The 26,117-nt window shown below is 48.7% G+C and overlaps 2 protein-coding genes across 6 annotated transcripts; one reads left to right on the top strand and one right to left on the bottom strand.

Annotated features, from left to right (window-relative positions):
- The first annotated feature begins 518 nt into the window (after positions 1 to 518).
- LOC309336687 (uncharacterized protein) lies at positions 519 to 9,011 on the top strand. Of its 4 annotated transcripts, none has more exons than XM_081852855.1 (4): positions 519 to 752; positions 2,496 to 3,472; positions 4,128 to 4,263; positions 6,530 to 9,011. In XM_081852855.1, the coding sequence occupies exons 2-4, from the start codon at positions 2,690 to 2,692 to the stop codon at positions 7,612 to 7,614; spliced, it is 2,004 nt and encodes a 667-aa protein (XP_081708981.1). In that variant the 5' UTR covers positions 519 to 752; positions 2,496 to 2,689; the 3' UTR covers positions 7,615 to 9,011. The 4 variants fall into 4 exon arrangements, with proteins under 4 accessions (XP_081708981.1, XP_081708980.1, XP_081708979.1 ...); XM_081852854.1 differs by having other exon boundaries at positions 519 to 999; XM_081852853.1 differs by having other exon boundaries at positions 519 to 1,344.
- Positions 9,012 to 14,438: 5,427 nt separating this feature from the next.
- On the bottom strand, positions 14,439 to 25,978 carry LOC309336660 (uncharacterized protein). Of its 2 annotated transcripts, none has more exons than XM_081852786.1 (10): positions 25,620 to 25,978; positions 24,955 to 25,147; positions 23,273 to 23,476; positions 21,597 to 21,711; positions 20,783 to 20,815; positions 20,371 to 20,489; positions 19,205 to 19,331; positions 18,049 to 18,144; positions 17,348 to 17,449; positions 14,439 to 15,722 (listed from the first exon to the last, which is right to left on the bottom strand). In XM_081852786.1, the coding sequence occupies exons 2-10, from the start codon at positions 25,030 to 25,032 to the stop codon at positions 14,515 to 14,517; spliced, it is 2,082 nt and encodes a 693-aa protein (XP_081708912.1). In that variant the 5' UTR covers positions 25,033 to 25,147; positions 25,620 to 25,978; the 3' UTR covers positions 14,439 to 14,514. The 2 variants fall into 2 exon arrangements, with proteins under 2 accessions (XP_081708912.1, XP_081708911.1); XM_081852785.1 differs by having other exon boundaries at positions 24,955 to 25,032.
- Positions 25,979 to 26,117: the final 139 nt, after the last annotated feature.

Genomic DNA, 26,117 nt, shown 5'->3' with positions numbered 1-26,117 from the left:
TAATAGTAATGAATAAAACACCTTGAGGATGTAGGGGAAAGAAAGCAGGGAGAGAGATGTAGGTTAGACAAGGGGTGGGAAGAGAAAACTCCTTGCTCTCGCTACTCCTGCTTTATCCTGCTCTCCCTCCCCAGGGTGCACAAGAGCCCCGCCGGAGGGAGAAAGTTGGCAACGCGCTCTTACTGCGCTTCCGTCCATTTTTTGTTGCCGCTGTGCGCATTGCAAGAGCCGAGCCCTGCCTTTCCATGCCCAGTCACCCCCTCCCGGGAAAAAGACGCTCTGCATTCCTCATCCTTGCACCCCACCCTCCCCAGTGCATGCACAGAGCTGCACCTGTCAAATTTCTGCAACCCCACCCAACAAAAAAAAACAACCCCAACTCAGTTGCTGTGCGCTCCCAGGCGCCCTGCCAGGGAAACCAAAGACCACCAGCAGCAGCTGGAGACAGATGGCACTGTCTCTCCTTTCTTCATTTCTTCCTTTGTTTATTTATTTGCTGGGTGGGTGGGTGTCTTTTTTAAGGCCCAGGGAAGGGTTAAACTGGCGAGCGAGGTTGTTCTTCCCAGACTGGAGCCGGAGGAGCCATCGCTGGGAACTGGAGAGGGAGCTTTGCGCGCGCGCGCTCTCTCCAGCTCCGCAAGTCCTTTCCTCTTCCTCCCTCTTTTGTGGGCGAGAGTTGCAGAGAGACCGGCCTTTTTTCCCCCGCTGCTGCTGCTGCTGTTTCTCTGCTTGGCTCCGGGGAACCGGCGGTGGTAAGGGGGGCGAGGCGCCCGTGCACCCGCCTGGTGGGGCTGCAAGGAGCTGGTGGTGTGCGCCGCCCTCCCCGCGCAAGACTTGCATGCGTGCGCGTGTGAATGCGCAGGAGAGGGTTTTTTTTTTCCCTTGGCAGATGCAGCTTGCCGGTGCCGCAGGTCTCTGAGACCGATTTGCAGGAGAATCCGGGGCTCAGCGCCTCCGGTTGAAAGGAGGATCTCAAAGGGGTGTCAATGCTCTGGATGGGTCAGTAACGTTTAGGGGAAGGATAGTGAGTTGGAGAGGTCCTGGGGAGTCCGGATTCAATCCTCCGTTTCTCTAGGTAGCGCTGGGAATGCATCCTGTCTGTAATTCTGGAGAGTTGCTGCCAACCTGTGCTCAGCATCACTGGACTCCTGGTCTGACTTGATAAGAAGGCCTGCATCAAGCAGAGAACCACTGAACTACCCTGTCCGCCTGCTACCTGCTTTTTAGGATGCCTGCTTTTAATTTTACGGGAAGGGTCGAGTTGGAATGGGACCCCAGGGTCATCTAGTCCAACCCCCTGCAATGCAGCTGACTTTGGAATAGCAAACAGCAGGAGGGGATATAGTGAGTTGTGGGGAGGGGGGCTTCCCTTTAAGACATTATAATCATAGAGTTGTAGTGCTGGAAGGGACCCGAGGGTCATTTAGTCCAACCCCCTGCAATGCAGGAATCTCCTGCCTGAAAGCCCAGAGAGCTGCTGCCAGTCCGTGTACGCAGCGCTGAGCTACATAGACCAGTAGTGTGACTTGGTATAGCACAGCTTCTATCCTATGTGCCTACACTGCTTTTAGTTTCTTGTGGGGTGTAAACAGTCTTCTTCTTTGGCGATCACTCGTAGCTGAGTAAGATTGTCTTCCATAAACACAGTTTTAACAATGAGTCCATATGTGACTGTGGAGGCCAATTCTGGATCCACACTTCCTTCCACAGTGGGGACATTGGTTTCCGGGGAGGAGCTGATCACTGTGGATTTGCCAAACATGCCTTCCTCTTAGCACGCTTCTCCCTTGCATCCTGAGTTCAAGTGTCTTCAAAGCCCACGACACCTTTGGTAAAGGCTGTTCTCCAACTGGAGCGCTCGCAGGCCAGTGTTTCCCAGTTGGCAGTGTTTATACTACATTTTTTTAGATTTGCCTTGAGACAGTCTTTCAACCTCTTTTGTTAACCACCGGCATTATGCTTTCCTTTTTTAAGTTCGGAATAGAGTAGTTGCTTTGGAAGACGATCATCAGGCATCCACACAACATGACCGGTCCAGCGAAGTTGATGTTGAAGAATCATTGCTTCGACACTGGTGATCTTTGCTTCTGCCAGTACACTGATATTAGTTCGCCTGTCTTCCCAAGTGACGTGTAAAAATTTTCAGAGACACCATTGATGGAATCTTTCGAGGTTATGTTCTTCTAGGATTCCATTAATATATTGTTGTAGCTTTGTCAGCTGGGAAAGTACACTAAATTGTTTGTTTGTTTGTTTAAAGCATTTCCCCCTGCTCTGCATCCAAAAGTTTTCCAGAGCAGCTTGTGGATCAAATTAACAAACCAGCTGAACAGTCCCCACTGTCCGGCTAACAATCTAAAAGACACGACACAAAAGGAAAAAGGGATGGGGAGGGAAGATGAGTTGTCGTTTTTGGCAACCAAGATGGCAAAGTTCGAAACTTCATCTCTATACTCTTACATCCTTGTCTTTTTAAATCTCTGTCTCTTTCTCAGGGGAAGCCCTCCTCCCCAGCTCTTCTTGTGAAACGCTGCATTTTGTCGAGAGATCCCTGTTCTCCACCACCACAAAGAAATGCCCCAGGCTTCCTGTGGGCCTGGCGCATGCCTAAGCAGATCCTTTTGGGGTGGCTTTTCCCGTTAAATAGACATTTACCCCCAAGGCCGCCATGCTGAGCTGAAGATCCAAAATGGCGGCCGAGAAGGGAAGAACGCCAAGCGTTGATCTCTACTTCCGATCTCTGCTCCAGCGGGAGATCCAGGCCAAGGAGCACCGGGAAGAGAGCAGCCAAACAGACCATGATCCCAAAACGGCAGTGGAGAGATCAGGAAGATCCTCTCACGAAGCCAAGGCTGGGAACGACCAGGATTTCCTGAAAAGGGAGGCCCCGGAACTGGTCATGGGTGAGCCAGGCGGGAAGCCATGGAAACATCCGGAAGACGTGAAAGGAACACGATTCCCTTGCTCGGGATGGGGAAAGCCTCCCTTGCTGGGATCTCTGCCTCGGGACGATCCCAAAACTTTCCTGGGCACCTTTGAGGGAGTGGCGAGCGCTTGTCGGAGGTCTGGCAGGCTGTTGGGTATTGGCAGAGAAGCTCCAGGGGACGCCACAAAGATTGCCGCCGTCAAGATGGAGGATTATTCAGAAGCGACGGACGATCTCCTGGGAGACGATTCGGTCGCCATGGATGTGCAGCGGACGCTCTTTCGGGAGTTCCGCTACCAGGAGGCCGAAGGTCCCCGGGAGGCCTGTAGTCGCCTCTGGTACCTGTGCCACCGGTGGCTGAAGCCAGAGAAGCACTCCAAGGAGCAGATCTTGGAGCTGGTGATCCTGGAGCAGTTCCTGGCCATCTTGCCTTCGGAGCTTCAGGGCTGGGTCAAAGATGGCTGCCCTCAGACTTGTGACCAGGCGGTGGCCCTGGCCGAAGGCTTTTTACTGCGACGGTGGGAGGCGGCCAAAACAGAACGGGAGGTGAGAGCGTTTAGGGTCGCTTCTCAAGGATGCTTTGAGAGAGTTGTGAAGACCTCATATGCTGTCCACAACGAGAGCCCTGAAGTTGGGCCAGGCCGAAAGGCCCCTATCTGCACTCCAGATTTGAAGCAATATTGTTCCACAGTCATGACTTCCCCCAGAGCCAGTGTGGTGTAGTGGTTAAGAGCGGTAGTCTCGTAATCTGGGGAACCGGGTTCGCTAGTCACACTTCTCTGAAGTCTCTCAGCCCCACTCACCTCACAGAGTGTTTGCTGTGGGGCAGGAAGGGAAAGGAGAATGTTAGCCGCTTTGAGACTCCTTAGGGTAGTGATAAAGTGGGATATCAAATCCAAACTCTTCTTCTTCAAAGGAAGTTCCCAGGATTGAAAACTGGATGGTGATACAGCCAGCACACTGCCAGCACACTTCATGGCTGGGCACTTCAACAGCCAGCACACTTCATGGCTGGGCAGGGATTTGAACCCTAGTTCACCACCCCAGACCCTAGTTCACCACCCCTGACCACTACACTCACTGGGAAGCTTCCTTGGGGACAGCATTCCACAAGCAGGATTGGCTAGATAATGGAGACCACCACTTTCTCCCTCTCCAAATCCCTTTGTCCTCAAGAAGATCCTTGCTGCTCTCGTTTCAGGGTTCGGCGCTGATCCAGGAGGTGGGTTTGAACTTCCCTGCGGCTGAGCCGCCTCTGCCCGTCCTCGAGGAGACGCCACTCTGCTCCACGGTCAAGCAGGATAGCAGTGCCGATACCAGCTCCCTTAAACTGGGAGGTGGGTTTCTCTTTATGGTCCCATCTTCCTTAGGTGGCTTTTGTCTCCTGTGACTTCTTCTACCCAGCGTTTCGGGTTCACAATACACGGGAACCTGAGGCTCTGGGCCTCTAAGCCGGGCATAGGCAAACTCTGGCCCTCCAGATGTTTGGGACCACAATTCCCATCATCCCAGACCACTGCTCCTGTTAGCTAGGGATGATGGGAATTGTAGTCTCAAACATTTGGAGGGCTGGTTTGCCCTAAGCCATAGGAGGGTGGCGCCACCTGCTGTTGGGCTCCCTGCATTTTGCCCTATCAGCCACAATGGGCAGCAGTTGCCGTTGGATTTGCTAGTGGTTATTATGGTCCCCATATGTTAGTTGTTTTATGTTTTGTGTTTATATGTTTAAGAGGGTGTCTTGTATGTTTAAGGGGATGTCTTAGTTTAGATGTTGAAGAGGGTTGTTGTTGTTGTTGTTGTTAACTGAATTAATACTCCACCCTTCCTCTACAAAGGGATCAGTGCAGCAAACAGATACAGCCATACCTCGGGTTACAGGTTACAGGTTACAGTTACGGGGTACAGTCATACCTCGGGTTACCTTCAGGTTGCGTTTTTTCAGGTTACAGTGGTGCCCCGCAAGACGAATGCCTCGCAAGACGAAAAACTCGCTAGACGAAAGAGTTTTCCGTTTTTGAGGTGATTCACAAGACGAATTTCCCTATGGGCTTGCTTCGCAAGACGAAAACATCTTGCGAGTTCTTGCAAGTTTCCCCCCTTTTTATTCCTTTTTCTAAGCCGCTAATAGCCGCTAAGCCGCTAATAGCCGTGCTTTGCAAGACGAAAAAACCGCAAGATGAAGAGATTCGCGGAACGAATTAATTTCGTCTTGCAAGGCACCACTGTACCTTCAGGTTGTGTTTTTTCAGGTTACGGACGCGCCGAAACCCGGAAGTACCGGAATGGGTTACTTCCGGGTTTCGGCAGTCGCGCATGCGCATAAACGCTAAATCGCAACCCGCACGCGGGCAGACTCGCCACTGCGGGTTGCGAACGCTGCGGGTTGCGAACGTGGATCCCGCACGGAACACGTTCGCAACCTGAGTGTCCACTGTAATACAGTTACAGATAGGTAGCCGTGTTGGTCTGCCATAGTCAAAACAAAACAAATTCCTTCCAGTAGCACCTTAAAGACCAACTAAGTCAGTTCTTGGTATGAGCTTTCGTGCGCATGCACACTTCTTCAGATACTGAAGAAGTGTGCAGTATCTGAAGAAGTGTGCAGTATCTGAAGAAGTGTGCAGTATCTGAAGAAGTGTGCAGTATCTGAAGAAGTGTGCATGCACACGAAAGCTCATACCAAGAACTGACTTAGTTGGTCTTTAAGGTGCTACTGGAAGGAATTTGTTTTGTTTTCACTGTAATACAATTTAGAAACACGAGCATAGTGAAGAAATATTTTTAAAAAGATCGAACTGTTCTAGAAACAAATAATGATTAAAAACACTGAAAAGCAGTTGCAGTTCAAAATGTTCTAAACCTCCTCCTGTACAGTGATCTTGAGGTTTCTGGGAACAATATTCTGCAGCCGCCCAACGCCTGGGAAAAGAGAAGTGTATTCAAATTCCTCCTGAAAGTTAATATTGAAGGAGACAGACTCCCCTCACTAGTGAGGGCGTTCCGCATCTGGGGAATTTAATCTGTTCATTTGTATTTTATTGTTCTGTTCTGCTCTGAAATGTGGATTTTTAAAAAAATTGTGGGGTGGCTTTTTTGTGTGTATCTATGATGTAAACCGCTTAGAGATTTCTTTGAAATATGGCGTGGCATATAAATCACTTAAATGCAGTGGGTTTTTTTTCTAAAAAGAAATGTTTAGGGGTACAGTGGTACCTCTGGTTGCGAACGGGATCCGTTCCAGAGGCCCGTCCGCGAGCTGAAAAGAACGCAACCCGCGTCTGCGCACGTGCGGGTCGTGATTCGCTGCTTCTGCGTATGCGCGTGATGTCATTTTGCGCGTCTGCGCATGCGTGAGTGGCAAAACCCGGAAGTAACCCTTTTTGGTACTTCCGGGTCCCTGCGGTACACAACCTGAAAACGCACAACCTGAACCTAACGTAACATCAGGTATGACTGTATTCTCATTTTCCTACTCATATTAAAATACTGCCCCTCAATGGGGCCAAACTTAGATTCACAATATGTTTCGGGGTATGCATACCCCTGCGTCCCGCCCATTACAAAGCACTGCTTAAATGAATAAATTCTCTGTATTCCTGGCAGGTGATGGGTGGATCACCAAGGGCAAAGAGGAGAAGACACACCTCGAAAATACCGAGCTGGTCAAACTCTGTGGGGACTCGTGGGGAGGTCTCTCCTGGCCCCAAGAAGGGGGAGAAGCCTCTGCGAGCCGCGACGGATCAGAAAAAGGGCGGGAAAAGTCCCTGGCACCCAGAGGGGACGTGTTCTCCCCCTGTTTAGGAGAGAGCGGGGAACGGGACCAAGCGGTCGTCGTCAAGAGGAGGCGCAGGAGTCGGGGGGAGAAGGTGTGCGGCATGTGCGGGAGAAGCTTCAGCCGGACCACGGTGCTTGTTGCGCACCAGAGGACTCACACGGGCGAGAAGCCCTTCATGTGCCAAGACTGCGGGAAGTGCTTCAGCTTGAAGTCCACCCTGGTGGCGCACGAGAGGACCCACACGGGCGAGAGGCCTTACAGCTGCTCGCAGTGCGGGAAGCGCTTCACTGTCAGCTCGGATCTCACGCGCCACTACCGCATCCACGTGGGGGAGAAGCCCTTCAGCTGCCCCGAGTGCGGCAAGAGCTTCAGCCGCAAGACCCAGCTCCTCAACCACCAGAAGGTCCACACCAGGGAGAAGGCCTACAAGTGCTTGCGGTGCGGCGAGGCCTTCAGCCGCAGTTCCAGCCTCATGATCCACGAGGGCTCGCACACGGGCGAGAAGCCCTTCAAGTGCCCCGACTGCGACAAGTCCTTCAATACGTCCTCGCAGCTGGTCAAGCACCACCGCGTCCACACCGGGGAGAGGCCCTACACCTGCTCTGAGTGCGGGAAGAGCTTCAGCCAGCGGCAGATCCTCATGGTCCACCAGAGGATCCACACGGGAGAAAAGCCCTTCAAGTGCGCAACGTGCGGCAAGTGCTTCTGCGACCGGGCTGTCCTCATCCGCCACCAGAAGGTCCACACGGGCGAGAGGCCCCACCAGTGCACCACGTGTGGCAAGAGCTTCTCTCACCGTGCCGTCCTCGTCCGGCACCAGAAGATCCACACGAGAGAAGCTCTGAACACGCTCGGACTCCAGGAGGAGCCTCCGCCCAGCAAAGAGCCCAGACTTCACCCCAAGTTGCCTTGAGTTTCAAGGTGGCTACTGTTACCCCCATAGAATGTGGTTTGCCGGCAGTCTGCAGTGGCATTTCCCTCCTGACTTTGGTTGCATGGCAGCAAAGTTATTTATTAGTTGGACTGCAGTGGTGCTGGAGAATGGTAAACCATGGCTGGATGCTGCAGGGGACTGGTTTTCTGTAAAAACAAACAAATCAGAAATCATTTTCGGGGGTGGGGAATATAATTTGCCTGCTTTCATCTAGGACAGCAATTCTCAGCCTGTGGGTCCCCAGATGTTGTTGGACTACAACTCCCATCATCCCTTAGCTCTGGCCTTGCTAGCTAGGGGTGATGGTGTCGGAATCTCCGTTTGACCGAGCTGATAAAGCTCATCCTCCGATGATAATTAACGACCTGAGCCTTTGATGAGGCCTAAGGTACGTTCCATTCAGCAGAGAATCCAAAACAGCATGCGGAAGTGATGAGATTTATGGCTACATGCTATGCTTTATTTCTTACTACCTAGACAGCAAAACACATCCTCTCTCTATGAAAGCAGAGAGCAAATGAACAACAAAGGAACAAAGGAGCAGGAAACCTCTAACGTCACATCCGTCTCCCGTGAGACTTCCAACAGCCTGGAAGGTCTCTGAAATGTAAACAGAGTCCTGTGACTCCAAGCAGCTGCGCAGTGGCAAAACCGAAACTAACAGATGGGAGTTGTAGTTCAACATCTGGGGACTCCTCCTAGATCTCTAGGAGGAGATAATCTGCAGTTACTCCTCGACTCCGACAACTGCTGAAGTTGCTAGAAGAAACCCAACTTATTTATGGCCCCTCCGAACATTGGGTTGTAGTCGGCCAACTCCTACTCTGAGTAGACCCACTGAAATTAATTAACTAGGTTAATTAACGCCAGTGGCTCTGCTCTGAGTAGGGCTCAAAGCCCATGCTTGTCCTACTGAGGTCAATGGACACAACTATTTTAGGCTTGCTCATTTCTATGCGCCTAGAAGTGGTTGAATACAACCCTGGTGTTTCGTTGTGGGAGTATACTGTAAAATATTCTTATCACTCTGCACCAGCAGGAAGTTACAGGATACGCATTGATGGCAAATTAAGCAGTGGTTCTCATTGACCTTTGCAGATGCAATCAGTATTGAAAGCGGTATTGTGTGGGGCTTCCCCGATAGCACAAGGTTCACAAATTATCATGAATGTGCGAGACGGGCTCTCCGTGTTCATGTTGTTAAGCTATACAGTGAATTGAAGGATATACACATAACCATGTGCAGCACATTTCGTTAGGGTGGGCACCCAAAGATTTTTTTTTAAGGTGAACGTTTATTGAATACAGACTCATACTCAGTCATGAAGGACGTTGTTTTTATTTATCAAATAAACGAAAGAAACGAAACCTTTTTTTTTTTTAAATTAACAACTAAACTTTAAAAATAAGACAAAAACACCAAAATTTTGCTTTAGCGATAACCAGGTGCATACAAAGATACAGTAAGTTTTCATGATCTTTACCTTTAACCAGATATAGCACTAACCCAAAATGGATTAAAGCGTCTTCATCTTCCTGTCCCAAAGAAGGAGAAGTTGCTCACCAGATGTGAGCAAAATGGGGTGAGTGGAGCTGGAACGAAGACAGGAGACACAGGCAGAGGCAGAAGAAAAAGACTGGAATGGATCTGCCGCTTCTATCTATGCTGCTTCCAGAGACAGATGCCGGCAGAAGCGGCAGATCCATCCCAGCCTTTTTCCTCTGCCTCTGCCTGCTTCCTTCTTCCTCCCTTCTGCCTTTGCCGTTTCCTTGCGGAGTCCTGGCGGCTGAGGGAGTCACCTTGCTGCTCCATACTCTCCTCCTCACCACAGCCCCTGGTTTTTTGTTTTTCTTTAATACCCTGTGTGCACACTGACGGGTCTCATTTATGCACGTGCACTGGCTAGCGGTCGGACGTATACTTGAAACGGCCCTCGTTTTCAAAACTTGTTTCTACGTATTTTGGCTCATCGCTGTGCCATTCGTACCACAACCCTGCTCCTCCTTTCAAATTCTGGGGTCTTGCCATCAGCCTTCTGCTGCAATGGTTAGAGAAAGGTGCCTAATAATAATAATTATAATACAGTGGTGCCCCGCAAGACGAATGCCTCGCAAGATGAAAAACTCGCTAGATGAAAGAGTTTTCCGTTTTTGAGGTGCTTCGCAAGACGAATTTCCCTATGGGCTTGCTTCACAAGACGAAAACGAAAAAACCGCAAGACGAAGAGACTCGCGGAACGAATTAATTTCGTCTTGCGAGGCACCACTGTATTTGGGCCATTATCCCATTAGAGAAATCTTACTCAATCATATTAATTGCAGCCTTCTGATCGCTGGGAGACTGTGGAATGCATCACATCTCCCACGCCCAAGACAGAGAATCGTAGAGTTCGAAGGGACCCGAGGGTCATCTAGTCCAACCCGCTGCAATGCAGGAATCTCAGCTAAAGCGTCTATGACAGGTGGCCACCCAACCTCTGCTTATAAAGGAACGTGTCCAGAGGAGGGCAACCAAAATGGTCCAAGGCCTGGAAACGATGCCTTATGAGGAACAGCTAAGGGAGCTGGGCATGTTTAGCCTGGAGAAGAGGAGGTTAAGGGGGGATATGATAGCCATGTTCAAATATATAAAAGGATGTCACATAGAGGAGGGAGAAAGGTTGTTTTCTGCTGCTCCAGAGAAGCGGACACGGAGCAATGGTTCCAAACTACAAGAAAGAAGATTCCACCTAAACATTAGGAAGAACTTCCTGACAGTAAGAGCTGTTTGACAGTGGAATTTGCTGCCCAGGAGTGTGGTGGAGTCTCCTTCTTTGGAGGTCTTTAAGCAGAGGCTTGACAACCATATGTCAGGACTGCTCTGATGGTGTTTCCTGCTTGGCAGGGGGTTGGACTCGATGGCCCTTGTTGTCTCTTCCAACTCTAGGATTCTATGAGAGTCCACCACTGACCAAGGGAGGCTCTTCCACTGTCAAATAGCTCTTCCTGATGTTCTTCCTAATGTTTAGTCGGAATCTGCTTTCTTGCAACTTGAAGCCATGGGTTCGAGTCCTGCCCTCCAGAGCAGGAGAAGAAAACAAGTGTGTTCCATGTGACAGCTCTTGAGATACTTGAATATGGCTATCATACCTCCAGTCTCCACTTTTGCAAGCTAAACATACCCATATCCTTCAACCGTTCCTCATAAGGAGAGTAAGCTCCCACCTCAGAGAGGGGAGATCCAATCACAGGTTGCCCCTCCCCACATACTTCTTCAGCTCTTGCCTTGCAGTGTTTCTCAACCTGTGGGTCCCCAGATGTTGTTGGACTACAACTCCTGTCATCCCTGAACTCTGGCCTTGCTAGCTAGGGGTGATGGGAGTTGTAGGCCAAAGTCATCTGGGGACCCAAGGTTGAGAAAGACTGGATTGGAGCATCGGCCTTGCCCACAGAAGACCCCAAGGCCTTCTCCAGCATCTCTAGCTAGAACTGGGACTGTCATCTCTCAAATCCTTCTAGTGAGTTTAGACAGCACTGAGCTCGATTCACCAGTGGTTTGGCTCAGTGTAAGCTTCCTGCCTCCTTGTGATAAAGTCGAAAAGGGGGCAGACCCAAGGAAGGCTTGGATCTGAAAGGTCCCAACCCAATCCTATGTCTCCTTGGGAGTAAGGCCTGTTGGACTCAGTGGGGCTAACTCCCGGGTAAGGTGGGGCGTTCGGGTTGCAAACGCCTTCCTGTTTACACACAAGTAAGAACATAGGAAGACACCGGCTGCTGGATCAGCCCAGAGGCCCGTCCAAAATCCTGTTCTCACAGGGGCCAGACAGATTCCCCTGATGGGAAACGCTGCGAGCCAGACCCCAGAGCACAACGGCAACACTCTCCCTTCTTGTGGTTTCCAGCATTCAGAAGCACACTTTCTCCCAGCTCTGGAGGTGGCCGTAGCTGCTGTGGCAAGTAGCCATTGGTCAGCAGTGATGTCCACACATGCGCACTTGATATGTTTGTGAGGAGAGGGCCAACGATACAGACCCGCCTTACAGGACTGTTGTGCGGATCATTGGCAGCGTGTCTACGAAGCGCTGGACAATTAATCAGTGTTACAGTGGTGCCCCGCAAGACGAACGCCTCGCAAGACGGAAAACCCGCTAGACGAAAGGGTTTTCCGTTTTGGAGGCGCTTCGCAAAAAGAATTTCCCTATGGGCTTGCTTCGCAAGATGAAAATGTCTTGCGAGTTCCTGCGGGGTTTTTTCCCTTTTCCCCCCCTTTTCCTAAGCCGCTAAGCCGCTTATCAGCTGATCGCTAAAAGCCGCTAAACCGCTAATAGCGCTAATCCGCTAAGCTGTCAATGGGCTTGCTTCGCAAGACGAAAAAACCGCTATACGAAGAGCCTCACGGGACGGATTAATTTCGTCTTGCGAGGCACCACTGTACTGTTATTTACAAGACATGGGTAATGTTTTAGATCTGGGGGTCCCCAACCATATGCCCACATATGCCAGTGTGGTGTAGCGGTTAAGAGCGGTAGTCTCATAATCTGGTGAACCGGGTTCGCGTCTCCGCTCCTCCACATGCAGCTGCTGGGTGACCTTGGGCCAGTCACACTTCTCTGAAGTCTCTCAGCCCCACTCACCTCACAGAGTGTTTGTTGGGGGGAAGGAAGGGAAAGGAGAAGGTTAGCCGCTTTGAGACTCCTTCGGGTAGTGATAAAGCAGGATATCAAATCCAAACTCTTCTTCTTCTTCTTCTTCTTCACAAGCATCACGGGACACTCAGTCAGCCCCTCAGGGCGCTAACCTAGCCTCCAGCTCCTCCCAATGTTAGTTTCTATGGGTTTTGGTTGTTTCTGGGGGTGTTTCCTTCTTTTTTGTCCTTTGCTTTGGGGATATGATTTGCTTGAAGGGGGTCATTCTGATGACCGTCTCCTGTAAAATGGGCCTTTTCTTGGCGCCCTCAGCGCCTTAGATTTGCCAATGTGCCCCTGGTTCCAAACAGGATTGTGGCCCTGTGTTTAGAGACTTCCCTTTTATTTCTAAATGCTTTTTTTGTGTGTGTCTTCTGGATCTCCTTTGAATAAAGGCCTTTGAATTGGTTAACGGGCGTCTGTAGATTGTTCCGTACACGTACACACAAAAACCTCGCCATTTCGGCAACATCACAGGGCATTAATGAGGCGGTCAGACTGCTGGCCCTGCCATTGGCACCCCTCACAGAACTACGATTCCCAGAATCCCCTGGGGAGAGGGAATGACCGTTAAACCACTCTGAGAATTATAGCTCTAGGAGAGAGAATTAGGAGTCTCCCCTAACAGGTCTGACCACCCCTAACGCACAACACTTCCCAGAATTCTTTGCGGGGAAGCCATGACAGTTTCCAATTCCTTTCCATTCTCCTTGTCCCCCAAATGATCACTGAACATGAACCCCTCCTTCCATTCCCTTGCCCTCTAAAATTTTTCTTACAGCTTTGCAGATCTAGGGGTTTCCCTGAAGCTCACTGTGACCCCCCTTTTGAGCATGGGTTTGGCCACACAAACAACAACACACACCACTTGAACGTCGGAATTGAAGGGAATTTTGGCTCTGGACCACATTTGAACGGGCCTTAGGATTGCAGCACTATCCCTGCAGAAAGTAAGCCGAGTTTACATTTTGTGTGTGTTCATACATACAAAAACGGCCTGTATTTTATACAGTTTGTATATGATGTTTGTTTGTTAATGTGTGGTGTGCTATGCCTAATAAAGGATTTTGAATTGAATTGAATTGACATACAAAAATGTGTGCTCCCAAATTAATCTAAAGTTCAAACGCATCTTCATTCTTACATAGCAACTTCTCTTCAGAAGAACAAGAAGTTGCTTTTTCAACTCCTCCGGCAATTTTAATGTACAGTGGTGCCCCGCAAGACAAATGCCTCGCAAGACGAAAAACTCGCTAGACGAAAGAGTTTTCCATCTTTTGAGGTGCTTCGCAAGACGAATTTCCCTATGGGCTTGCTTTACAATACGAAAACGTCTTGCGAGTTTTTTCCCTCCCCCCCTTTTTCTAAGCCGCTTAGCCGCTAATAGCCGCTAAGCTGCTAATAGCGCTAATCCACTAAGCCGCTAATAGGGGTGCTTCGCAAGACGAAAAAACCGCTAGACGAAGAGACTCGTGGAATGGATTAATTTCGTCTTGCGAGGCACCACTGTATCCAGAACAAAGCCAAACTAGATTTCTCCAGGGAGGAAACATTCCCCCCCTTCTCCCCCAACTGCCAAGAACATTTCCCTGAAAATTAAATATATTTACAGTAAGACCAAAGATACATTGCTTGCTCCCCTAAAATCACAGATCTTCATCAACCTGGCGTCCTGGCAGATGTTTTGGGCTACATTAGCTCTAGTCAGCAAGCGCACACAAAAAAACCCTCTTACCGTATTTTTCGCTGTATAAGATGCACTTTTTTCCTCCTAAAAAGTAAGGGGAAATGTGTGTGAATCTTACGGTGTAAATGCAGACTATGCAGCTCTCCATCTTGCTGTTCTGGCTTCAGGGATAGCTGCGCAAAGCGGGAGCATTCCTCCCGCTTTGCTGAATAATAAAAAAATAATTTTATTTATATCCCACCCTCCCCAGCCAAAGCCGGGCTTAGAACGGCTTAGAACAGTAAAATAATACAGCATTCTAAAATCAATTCATTAATAATAGGCTTTGCGCTGCTCTGCTGAACCCAGCACAGCAAGAGGGGGAGCTGCGCAGCGCCTCTTGTTGTTGTGATGCCTTAGCCTGATCCTCCCTCCTCCTTCCTCCAACAACATTTGATTCAGAATATTTTCCCCCCTAGTTTTCCTCCTCTAAAAACTAGGCGCGTCTTATGGTCGGGTGCGTCTTATAGAGCGAAAAATACGGTGCTTTCATTCCCACCCCGCATAGTGAATGTGATAATGCAGAGGCAGGGAGCTTTGGCTGAAAACATCGTCCTCCAGCTGCACCTCTGCGGAATCTATGATACGAATGTCATCACGCCGACTGCTGTTTCGTCTGCCAACGCGTTTCCTCCATTTGGGAAGATGCGCCACTGGAAAACCACTGGGACTCGAGTCGAACCGGTTCTCGCATCCCGGGCACTTGGCCATTTCCTCCCCGGCCTGGATCCTCTGGAGTCGGGAAGTTGGGCTGAAGCTTTTCCCGCATTCCGCACACAGCTTCTCTTCCACGTGGGTGAGTTGGTGCCTCACCAGACTCGAGTTGGAGGGGAAACCCTTTTCACAGGCGGCGCATTTGTAGGGCTTCTCTCCCGTGTGGACCCTCTCGTGCACAACGAGGCTGGAGGGGCGGCTGAACCCTCTCCCGCAGACGGAGCACTTGTAGGGCTTCTCTTCCGCGTGGATCCTCTGGTGGGTGATCAGCTGAGAGTTGAAGCTGAACCTTTTCCCGCACTCCGCGCACCAGTACGGCTTCTCCTCCCGGTGGATTTTCTCGTGAGCGATGAGGCTCGTGGTGTGGCTGTAGCTCTTCTCGCACGCCGAGCACTTGTAGGGCTTCTCGCGGCGGTGGGTCCTCTCGTGCACCACCAAGGAGGGCTTCTGGTTGAAGCTTCTCTCGCACACAGAGCACTGGTAGGGCTTCTCCCCAGTGTGGATCCTCTGGTGCCGGACGAGGCTGGAGCTCAGGCTGAAGCTTTTCCCACACTCCACACACCGGTAGGGCTTCTCTCCCGTGTGGATTCTCTGATGAGTAATAAGGTTGGACCTCTTGTGGAAGCTTTTCCCACAGTCTGTGCAGGTGTGTGACTTCTCCCTGCTGTGGATTCTCTGATGTCTAACCAGGCTTGCCCTGTTGTTGAAGACCTTCCCACAGGCGGAGCAAATCTCTTGGCTCTCCTGTCCCGTCTCTATGTTGCCTGTGTTCTTCTCCAGCCCCACAAAAAGAACTGGTTCCATTAGCTGCTCTCCAAGATGGCTGCCTGGCGACATGCGTTGAGTCTCAGGGGCTTCCTGCTTTTCATGGGATTTGGACTTGGTCTCAGTGCTTTGAAGCAATGCAACGTGTGACCCTGCCAGCTCAAAGTTTTCTGGGTGAAGACCCCTCCCCTCATTCTCTCTTGTTCTCTCAGCAACTCCTGGGAAAAGGAGAAGATATATCAGTGTGATTCACATGTAGTCATGAGAAGAGAAGAGAAGAGAAGAGAAGAGAAGAGAAGAGAAGAGAAGAGAAGAGAAGAGAAGAGAAGAGAAGAGTTGGAAGGGACCACATGGGTCATCTAGTCCAACCCCCGGCAATGCAGGAATCTTTCACCCAACATGGGGATCAAACTTCTGACCCTGAGTTCCTACCGACTGAGCTATGCCTCAGGTTGATAGATGCAACAATGGCACTGGCAACAAGATGGAGAAAACAGAAGGAAGGTGAGACAACATCTTAAATAGAGGGAAATAATAATAATAATAATAATAATAATAATAATAATAATAATATATTTATATCATGTATTTTTCCCCAGACCAGAACACAAACACAGATAAAAGACAAAAAACTTAAAAGATAATCTGTAAAAAGTAAAGGTAAAAGGTAAAGGACCTCTGGTTGGTTAAGTCCAGTCAAAGGCGACTATGGGGTTTCGGTGCTCATCTTGCTTTCAGGCCGAGGGAGCTGGTGTTTGTCCACAGACAGCTTTCCGGGTCATGTGGCCAGCATGACTAAGCCGCTTCTGGAGCAATGGAACACCGTGGCAGAAACCAGAGCACACGGAACCGCTGTTTACCTTCCCGCTGCAGTGGTACCTATTTATCTACTTGCGCTGGCATGCTTTCGGACTGCTAGGTTGGCAGGATTTACTTTAAAAAGTAATTAAACTATGATAGAATCTATCTATCATCTATCTATCTATCATCTATCTATCTATCTATCTATCTATCATCTATCATCTATCTATCTATTTATCTATCTCATCTTATTAAAAAAGATAAGGCAGCCTGTTTCAGGAAGTTTTTTATGTTTAATGTTTTGCTGTGTTTTTTATTATGTTGGAAGCTGACCAGAGTGGCTGGGGCAACCCTGTCAGATGGGTAAAGGTAAAGGTACCCATGACTGTTAGGTCCAGTTGTGGACAACTCTGGGGTTGCGGCGCTCATCTCGCTCTATAGGCCAAGGGAGCCGGCGTTTGTCCACAGACAGCTTCCAGGTCATGTGGTCAGCATGACTAAGCTGCTTCTGGCGAACCAGAGCAGCACACGGAAACACCGTTTACCTTCCCGCCGGAGCGGTACCTATTTATCTACTTGCACTTTGACGTGCTTTCGAACTGCTAGGTTGGCAGGAGCAGAGACCGAGCAATGGGAGCTCACCCCGTAGTGGGGATTCAAACCGCCGACCTTCTGATTGGCAAGCCCTAGGCTCTGTGGTTTAGACCACAGCGCCACGTAATATATTATCATCATCACCAACATCATCATCATTATCAATAACAACAACAACAACAGCAGCAGCAATTTTGAAGCCTTTTCCTTAAAACAAAAGCAGACAGTTCCCAGAGGCCTGTCAGAATAAATGAGACTTCACCTGCCGGCAGAAGGACAACAAGGAAGGAGCCAGTCTGACTTCTATAGGAAAGGAGAAAGCCGGTGTGACAAATTAGGGGAGCACAGATCTATCAAGACATGATGGCTTAAAGGATCCGCCCATTTGTAGACGCAGCCAACTTCTGGAGACAAAAAAACCTTGTTTGTGGTTTCCAAGTGGCCTCACCTGTTGGCTCACTGCAAGCATTTCCTTGAGGCCTGCACCGACGCTCAGCCCAGATCTCATTCCCTTGCTCCACTTTTGCCAACGTCTTGGGGTTTGTGATGGCTAAGAACAGGGAAGAGGAAAGAATGGGTAATGGGAATTGGATGACGACACCCTTGTGTCCCTCTGTGGTTTGTATGACAACCCAGTATACCTGAAGGAGCGTCTCCACCCCGATCGTTCTACCCGGACACTGAGGTCCAGCTCCGAGGGCCTTCTGGCGGTTCCCTCGCTGCGAGAAGCGAGGTTACAGGGAAGCAGGCAGAGGGCCTTCTCGGTAGTGGCACCCACCCTGTGGAACGCCCTCCCAGCAGATGTCAAAGAGAAAAACAACTAGCAGACTTTTTGAAGGCAGCCCTTCAGATTTAATGTTTAACAGACCACTGTATTTTAATACTTTGTTGGAAGCCGCCCAGAGTGGCTGGGGAAACCCAGCCAGATGGGTGGGGTATAAATAATAAATTATTTATTATTATTATTATTATTATTATTATTATTATTATTATTATTATTAAGAAAGCGACTTGAGACACAGCGGGGTTGAAACAACCTTGCTGCGCTCCAGACCACCAATGGGTACAAACTCTCCCGCTGCCCAGAATCCCATCCCACGTTATCATCGCCTTCCGCTTCCCAGCAAATATTACGTCTGAATGGCATACCTCCTACGTGGTCCCTGGCGCTGTGGAGATTCATTGCCAGCAGCTCGTCCATTTGTTCCAGCCGAGAGATCGTGCCAGGCTTGGTGATGGCCAGAACTGGTCAGGAAGGAAGCCAGGGGAGAAGAGGAGGAAGTCACAGTCATTTCTGAGTCTACAGAAGGTGTGGGGAACCCTGGAGCCTCCGGGTCACTCTGTTTGGCCTCCCCAGACAACACCTGTCAGGAGCAGGCCAGCAAAACAATCACTCGTCTCATAAAGTAACGAGGTTGGTTCACGAGGCCAGGCCTCCTGAGCGCAGCAACTCGTCCCTGTAGATCTTGCCCCTATGAGGCAGTTGTGGGGACCAAAGTTCTCTGCCTTCCTGCAATTCCCCAAAGCTCTCCCCAAAGCGCTGCAATCCCGCTGGCTGTCCTGGTTTCTGGGATTCAGAATATTTTTTTTCTTGTTGTCCTCTTCAAAAAACTATGTGCATCTTACGGTCTGGTGCGTCTTATAGAGCGAAAAATACGCTATTGCAAAATATAAGCAAAATTTTGCAAATACATACATATATATTTCAGATAAGCACACATATAGAAAAAAGAACAGAAAAGAAAAAAGAAAAAAGAAAGAGGAAAGGAGAAAAGTTGGAAGAATTTCTTCCAAATTTATTCTACAAATATCTCAATATGAAAATAATAATAAAATTTCATTGATTGACTTCCATCGCTCACACTGCACTTCCTATATACATTTTAAGCAAGATTGTATCTGTTATTCCGTATTTTTCCAATACAATCTCACACAAATATTCTAATCAATAAGTTTTCTAAATCTTTCATAAATCTATTCTGAACACAACCAATACCTTACATTTAATCTTTGTCTACATAAATAATCATTTAAACATTTCCATTGTTTCTGGATTATATTTTTTGGTTTTTGTCTTATCAAATCAGTTAACTCTGCTAATTCCAAGTATTCGCATAATTTATTCAACCATTCTTCTTTGGTTGGAACATAATTTCCTTTCCAATTATCGGCTATTAACATCTTTTAATATTTCCTGTAAACCGCTTAGACATTTTACAGCGGTCAAGCAGTGCAGATGTTTCGGTAAAGAAATAGAAAGCTTTCCCCGCGGCCGGTGGTTTAAAACCCAGACCTGCCCTCTTACCCAGTGAGGTTGTGTTCTCATAGTTTTCTCGCATGACATCCTTGTAGAGGGTCCTTTGGTGGGCGTCCAAAAGGTCCCACTCGCCATCTGTAAAATCTACAGCCACGTCCTCAAACTTCAGCAGATTCTGGGAATGAAATCGGCATTTGTGATCAGACTCGGGTAACCAGGCTGGTGTGTGTGTGTGTTGTTTAGAATACTTGGGCCAAATCTACACACTATATTAAAAAAATGCTGTGAATATGCTTTAAAAAAAACCCACATTTTGAAATCTGTATGGAATTTGCCATTAGCTCACCAGCGCCACCTGGTGTCGCAATTTTATAATGCACTTTAAACACACTTAAAGCAATTATATTTGCAGCTGTATAGCTGAGTCCTGACATTCTGCCTCCAAAGCTGCTCACACTGCCCAGTAGCATAATAATAATAATAATAATTTTTTATTTATATCCCGTCCTCCCCAGCCAAAGCCAGGCTCAGAGCGGCTAACAACAGTAAAATAGCAGTTTACATAAAGTCACAGTCAATTAATTGAAATACATTCTAAAATCAATTCAGAATCAAAATAATAGCAACCATTGGGCTAGAGTTCTGTGAGGATTACCAAAGGAGGGGGTCACACTGTGCCTTGGCCAAAGGCCTGGTGGAACAGCTCTGTCTTGCAGGCCCGGTGGAAAGATGTAAAGTCCCGCAGGGCCCTAGTCTCTTGTGACAGAGCGTTCCACCAAGTTGGGGCCAGTACTGAAAAGGCCCTGGCCCTAGTTGAGACCAATCTAACCACCTTCAACTTGGGACCTCCAAGATGTTGTCATTTGTGGACCCTTAAGGTCCTCTGTAGGACATACCAGGAGAGGCGGTCCCGTAGGTAGGAGGGTCCTAGGCCGTATAGGGCTTTAAAGGTCAAAACCAGCACCTTAAACCTGATCCTGCACTCCACCAGGAGCCAGTGCAGCTGGTATAGCACCGGGTGAATGTAATCCCGCGGTGAGGACCCCATAAGGAGTCTCACCATGGCATTCTGCACCCGCTGGAGTTTCTGGGTCAGTCCCAAGGGCAGCCCCACATAGAGCGAGTTACAATAATCAAGTCTGGAGGTGACCGTCGCGTGGATCACAGTGGTGAGGTCAGGGCAAGGGTGGTAAGGAGAGAATAAACAGCCTCACCTGAACTACAGATCCTGCGTCTGTTTCCATTTCACGTTGCTCCCAAGGAAATTTTCCCGAGCCAGGTGGGGGGAATGTTCTTGAGTCCTTAAGACGAGACTCCGGAAGAAAGGGAGGAGCTGCAAAAAAAGGCATCGTTCAGATTTCATCCTGTCCTCTCCCACCCCACCCCTGCCATCCCCATAAACAGTTTGAAAAGCCGCGGACAAGTAAGTTGCTAGTAGCAGAGAGCGAGCTCAAAGCATGTTGCTAGTAGCAGGCAGCTCGGCTGTGTCCCCACTGTCAGAGGTGGTAGGCAACTCTGAACGGCAGCCGCTGGGGATCCCAAGTCGAAAGAGGGCTTCACACACTGTTTCGGCTGTTATTTATAAAACGAAACACCCTTTTGGTCCCGTCAGAGCCAGGGACGTACCAATCAGACTTTCGAGCTCCATCTTCAGGGACTCTGGAAACAAGACAAAGAGAGAAACCGCTTTTTTTTTTTTTTTGGTATTCTGATCAACACACATTCCACCTTCCTCAAGGGAAACAGATAGCCTCATCATATACCTTAAGCAACCCTCAACAAGTGCCCAGAATCCTTTGAGGGAAATAATGCATTTAAAAAGGTATAAGTGCTCATACTCAAGCCATTTCTCTGCGCTGGATTTTGGAAGCAGAAATACCGGCAATGCCTGGGTTTGAGCTATGGCAACAAAGTTGTGCCTCGGAAGTCGGACAGCCTAGATCTCAAATGTTTTGGCTCCCAAACAATCAAACCCGGAAGAGGGCCTTCTCGGTAGTGGCACCCGCCCTTTGGAATGCCCTTCCACCAGATGTCAAAGAGAAACAGAACTACCAGACTTTTAGAAGACATCTGAAGGCAGCCCTGTTTAGGGAAGCTTTTAATGTTTAACAGACATAAAGTAGCGTGGGCTATCGTTTGGTTGTTTTTGCTTTAATTACCATACTTGTGTTTTTATGTTGTGAACCTCTCTGAGATCTTTTGATGCAGAGCTGTATATCAGTCTTTTAAATAATAATAATCAGTGTTTCTTTCGGGTGGCGGGGGGGCCTCAAGGGTACATAGTACTGGCTAAAAGTGTGGCACATACTGTAACAATTTCACGGTGATACCAGCACCTTTTCAGTTGCACTGGGGTGGAGGGCCGGGTGCAAATTGCCTTCACTAGAGCTTTGATGGGCGTCTCGCTGCCCAAGAGAGAACTCAGAAGACCCCTGCTCACCTCGGAAGCAGTTCAGCGCCTCTCCCAAGACGGCCTTCCTCCTCTGAGAGAAATGGTGAAGTCTCAGTTCCACCTCGAGGAAGTCTCCTTGTCTGCTGCTGGAACTGCCAGTGGCCTGGAGGGAAGAGACGACAACAGGAACGACTTGGGTGAACAGTCTGCATTGCAGATACTATGCTGAAGCAACAGGATGCATGCAAATGGGCTCATCTTGGAATAAAAAAAAGAATTAATCCTCCTTTCCTCCCCCCACAACAACCCTGTGAGGTTGGTGAGGCTGAGAGGCTGTGACTGGGCTCAAGGCTTCATCGTGGCCGAGTGAGGACTCGAACCCTGGTCTCCCAGGTCCCAGGACACTCTAACTGGTAGACAGCACTGTCTCTCCAATGAATGGATGAGCAAGAAGCAGTCCCGTCTTTTCACTGCATTGGCAAAGTCTCACCTGCTGGCAGATTGGGAGAGGCTATGGAAAACATATTTGAAATTAACGGCATGTTGTACGCTGAAAGAAAATGATGTGAAAATGATATACCGGTAGTATTTGACTCCTACTAAGTTAGGAAGTGTATGGAAGTGAGAGCTGGACCATAAAGAAGGCTGATCGCCAAAGAATGGATGCTTTTGAATTCTGGTGCTGGAGGAGACTCTTGAGAGTCCCATGGACTGCAAGAAGATCAAACCTCTCCATTCTGAAGGAAATCAGCCCTGAGTGCTCACTGGAAGGGCAGATCCTGAAGCTGAGACTCCAATACTTTGGCCACCTCATGAGAAGAGAAGACTCCCTGGAAAAGACCCTGATGTTAGGGAAGATAGAGGGCACAAGGAGAAGGGGACGACAGAGGACAAGATGGTTGGACAGTGTTCTCGAAGCTACCAGCATGAGTTTGACCAAACTGCGGGAGGCAGTGGAAGACAGGAGTGCCTGGCGTGCTCTGGTCCATGGGGTCACGAAGAGTCGGACACGACTAAACGACTAAACAACAACAACAACAAGTTAGGGAAAATGTACAGAACAGGTAGAAACACCTGATGGGAATGTAAAGACAAAGACGGTACCTTTTATCACATGTGGTGGATGTGTAAGGCAACTAAAACCTTCTGGGAGATGATATTAGATGAATTGGGGGGAAATGTTTAAAATAACCTTTGTTAAAAACAACCAGAAGACTTTTTTATTAGGAATTATAGGTACCGAGATTCCAAATGACCAGAAAATACATTTCATGTATGCGACAACAGCCACACGGATGTTATTAGCCCAGAGATGGGAAGAAAAAACAATCTCAACCATGGAAGAATGGCAAACCAAGTTGATGGACTATGCTGAAATGGCAAAATTAACCGGGAAGCTCAGAAACCAAGAGGACAAGATCTTTAAAAAAGAATGGGGAAAATTTGTAATATATCTACGAGACCATTGTAAACAGATGAAAACATTAGCAGAATTTTAACCACACTTGTAAAGTAACTAACAAAAAGTATAGATAATTTAGAGGGACAAGATATCTGGACAATGAATTGATATGTAAATATTAGCATTAGGACCCACGGAGAGCGGGGGAGGGGGGAGAAGTCGCAAGATTCAGAGTATATGGACTTATAAATGATTTTGCTATATCTTGTTTATTTTTTAAACCAAATAAAAATCATTTCCAAAAAAAAGGAAGAAGTCTCACCTGCCAGCAGTCAATATGCTCCTGCGACCCCCCCATTTCACTTGGTGGATGGGTCTCCGCGGACGGACTCTGCCCCCTTATCTCGATGATGTTCCCTGCAAGACTTTCCAGCCAGCAGATCAGCTGCTGCTTCTGTTCTTCCAGAAAACGACAGAGATCCTTCCATTCCTGTACAATTTTCTCCCTCTCCATGTCTACCTTCCTCTGCGATTAAAAAAGGAGGGTGAAGCATGTTTTGGGGAAAAATAAGCTTGCTTCTGAGTGAAACTGCACAGGGCTGGGCTGCAGATTCCCCCCCCCTCCGGTTCTCTTTCCTATGCACACAAAAAAACACATTTTCTCTCCTTCTCCCGCTCACACAGACACAGCCAAAGCCCTCTCCATTCCTTTCCCTTTGAGAGCGGTGGAAGACCCTCTATATGTGTATTTCTGGTGGCCCAACAAGGATAGCCCAACTTCTGAATGATACCATGGTCAATGGTACTGAAAGCAGCTGAGAGACAGAGAGAATTAACAAGGACTTATTTCCCCATCTTTCTCTCAACAGAGGCAATTGTACAGGGCGACCCAAGCAGTTTCTGTCCTAAAAACGGTCCTAAACCCCAATTGAAATGGATCCAGAAAATCAGTTTCCTCCAAGAGCGCCTACTGGATCTGGTCCACAACCACCCGTTCGAGAACCTTGCCTAAGAAGGGGAAATTTTCTTGGACGAAAATCACTTAGATTTTCAAAATCTTAGTTCCTTGAGGAATGGTTATATGACCTGTTGAAAACCAGATTTCGCTTGTTGCTGAGACATTTCAGTGAAACAGCTTTAAACACTCAAAAATGAAATGTAGAGATACTACCACATTTTAATGATGGCCCAATTGTTGTTATATGTTAGGGTGGCCATACGTCCGGAGTTTCCCAGACACGGCTGGTATTCAGCCCATGTTGGTAGTGTTTTTTTCTTTTAGAGATTTCACCAAAAAAGCACAACTTTTTGGGGGGAAGCTCAACAAAAAAGATAAACAACTTTTGTGTTTTGTTGTGAACTGCCCTGAGACCTCCAGGTATGGGGTGGTGTATAAGTTGAATAAATAATAATAACAGTAATAATAATAATCACTTTTTGAAATATGGCAATCCTATTGGTATATTTTGAAAATTGCTTAGAAGCCTATTTTGGCATTAAAGGTACCCCTGCTTGTACGGGCCAGTCTTGCCAGACTCTAGGGTTGTGCGCTCATCTCACTCTATAGGCCGGGGGCCAGCGCTGTCCGCAGACACTTCTGGGTCACGTGGCCAGCGTGACGAAGCTGCAGCTGGCAAGCCAGCGCAGCACACGGAACGCCGTTTACCTTCCGGCTGGTAAGTGGTCCCTATTTATCTACTTGCACCCAGAGGTGCTTTTGAACTGCTAGGTTGGCAGGCGCTGGGACCGAACGACGGGAGCACACCCCGCCACGGGGATTCGAACCACTGACCATGCAATCGGCAAGTCCTAGGCCCTGAGGTTTAACAGCGCCACCCGCGTCCCATTTTGGCATTAAGCACTAGTTAAATAGCACTTTCATAATCGGCTTGATTGCTAGAGCAATGTACCTCTGTAAGCACTCAAAATATTTTATATAGACATATTTCGTATCGACATTATGGATTTCTTCATACGCAATGATAGTAGGGCAAATGGGCCTACCAACAGTTCCTTGCTCATCCTTTGGTCCTCAGAAGCATCTTCCCTCGGTCTCCTTGGACAAGGCAGGGTCTCCCACATCTTTTCAGAGGGAAATAAGCAACAGTATTGCTCAGTTCAGAGGTAGGTCAGTGGAGGGAGGCTTTCCCTGTTGTATTTCTGCCTGGCAGGTAGCAGTTAAAGGCGCAGGGTGTCCCTTTTGGAAAGAGCAAGGGGTGAGCACAATGACTGGTTTCCCCAGGTTTCAGGCAGGGGGAATTCCCAGCCCTTCCTGGAGACGATGGAATCTGAACCTGGGAATCTTGAGCTATACGCCTCAAATATAATTGTGAGATTCTGAACCTCACAGCTGAGAAAAAAGGGCTGCTGCTTTAAACAGGAACAACTTGCCTAGTGCTGCGTACACCGACTGGAAGCAGCTTTCCAGGGTTTCAAACACAGAGGCTTTCTCTGCAGTAAGGTAAAGGTTAGTATTAATTATTATTATTATCCCCCCCCCCAATCATCTGCCATGGATGCTTTCGTTGAGATTCCTGCACTGAAGGGTTTGGGGACCCCTTCCAACTCAAGAATTCTATGAAGAGAGCAGGGGTTTTGACCCCAAAGGGGGGGAAATGCCTAGAAAGGGGGGCGCAGGTGAAAACCCACCACCTCTGCCCCAAATCTACCTGAGCAGGTTCCAGGGTGCTCCCACTCCTCCCCACCGATGATGCGGAATAAAGCCGATATAGGGAATGTGGGGCAGCTGGACGAGGAGGAGCAAAACAGCGAAGAAGAGGAAGGTTTTCAGGATGAGGCCGAGCCGTTCAATGGCTGCCCTGGGCAAAAGGTGATTTTCTCCATCCTGAAGCAGCAAGCTTTGAAACGAAAGGGATCTACCCCAAACAGATCCCCTGATTTGGAGGAGGAGGAGGAGGAGGAGGGGAGCAAGATCTGCCCCCGCCCCGGTCCGCGGATGCTCCCCGCTTTTGTCTCCGCGGAGGATGCGGAGGAGGCGCCGCCAAGCGCTTTGATCTTCTTTGCCTTTGATGTGCCTCCTTCTCTCCGTTCTCCGCAGCGATTGGGCGCCGCCGGGCGAAGCTCCGCCCCCACCGGAGAGAGAAGGACCGCGGCTGCCGCCTCCAGGATGCTCAGAGCCCTCTTGCGGGGACGGGCAGAGGAGCCAG

The sequence above is a fragment of the Podarcis erhardii genome (genome assembly GCF_964252035.2).
Source record: "Podarcis erhardii genome assembly, chromosome: 2".
Taxonomy (NCBI): domain Eukaryota; kingdom Metazoa; phylum Chordata; class Lepidosauria; order Squamata; family Lacertidae; genus Podarcis; species Podarcis erhardii.
The sequence above is the reverse complement of the archived record's forward strand: the minus strand, read 5'-3'. Positions and strand labels throughout refer to the sequence as shown.

Excerpts from the sequence above, each read along its gene's own strand:
- LOC309336660 (XM_081852786.1), bottom strand. The coding sequence starts at position 25,032 with ATGTGGGAGACCCTGCCTTGTCCAAGGAGACCGAGGGAAGATGCTTCT. Across the intron at positions 18,145-19,204 it reads TGAGAACACAACCTCACTGG|TTCTGGCCATCACCAAGCCT; the intron begins GTAAGAGGGCAG and ends CTTCCTGACCAG. Across the intron at positions 15,723-17,347 it reads TGCTTGCAGTGAGCCAACAG|GAGTTGCTGAGAGAACAAGA; the intron begins GTGAGGCCACTT and ends TCCTTTTCCCAG.
- LOC309336687 (XM_081852855.1), top strand. The coding sequence starts at position 2,690 with ATGGCGGCCGAGAAGGGAAGAACGCCAAGCGTTGATCTCTACTTCCGA. Across the intron at positions 3,473-4,127 it reads CGGCCAAAACAGAACGGGAG|GGTTCGGCGCTGATCCAGGA; the intron begins GTGAGAGCGTTT and ends CTCTCGTTTCAG. Across the intron at positions 4,264-6,529 it reads CAGCTCCCTTAAACTGGGAG|GTGATGGGTGGATCACCAAG; the intron begins GTGGGTTTCTCT and ends TATTCCTGGCAG.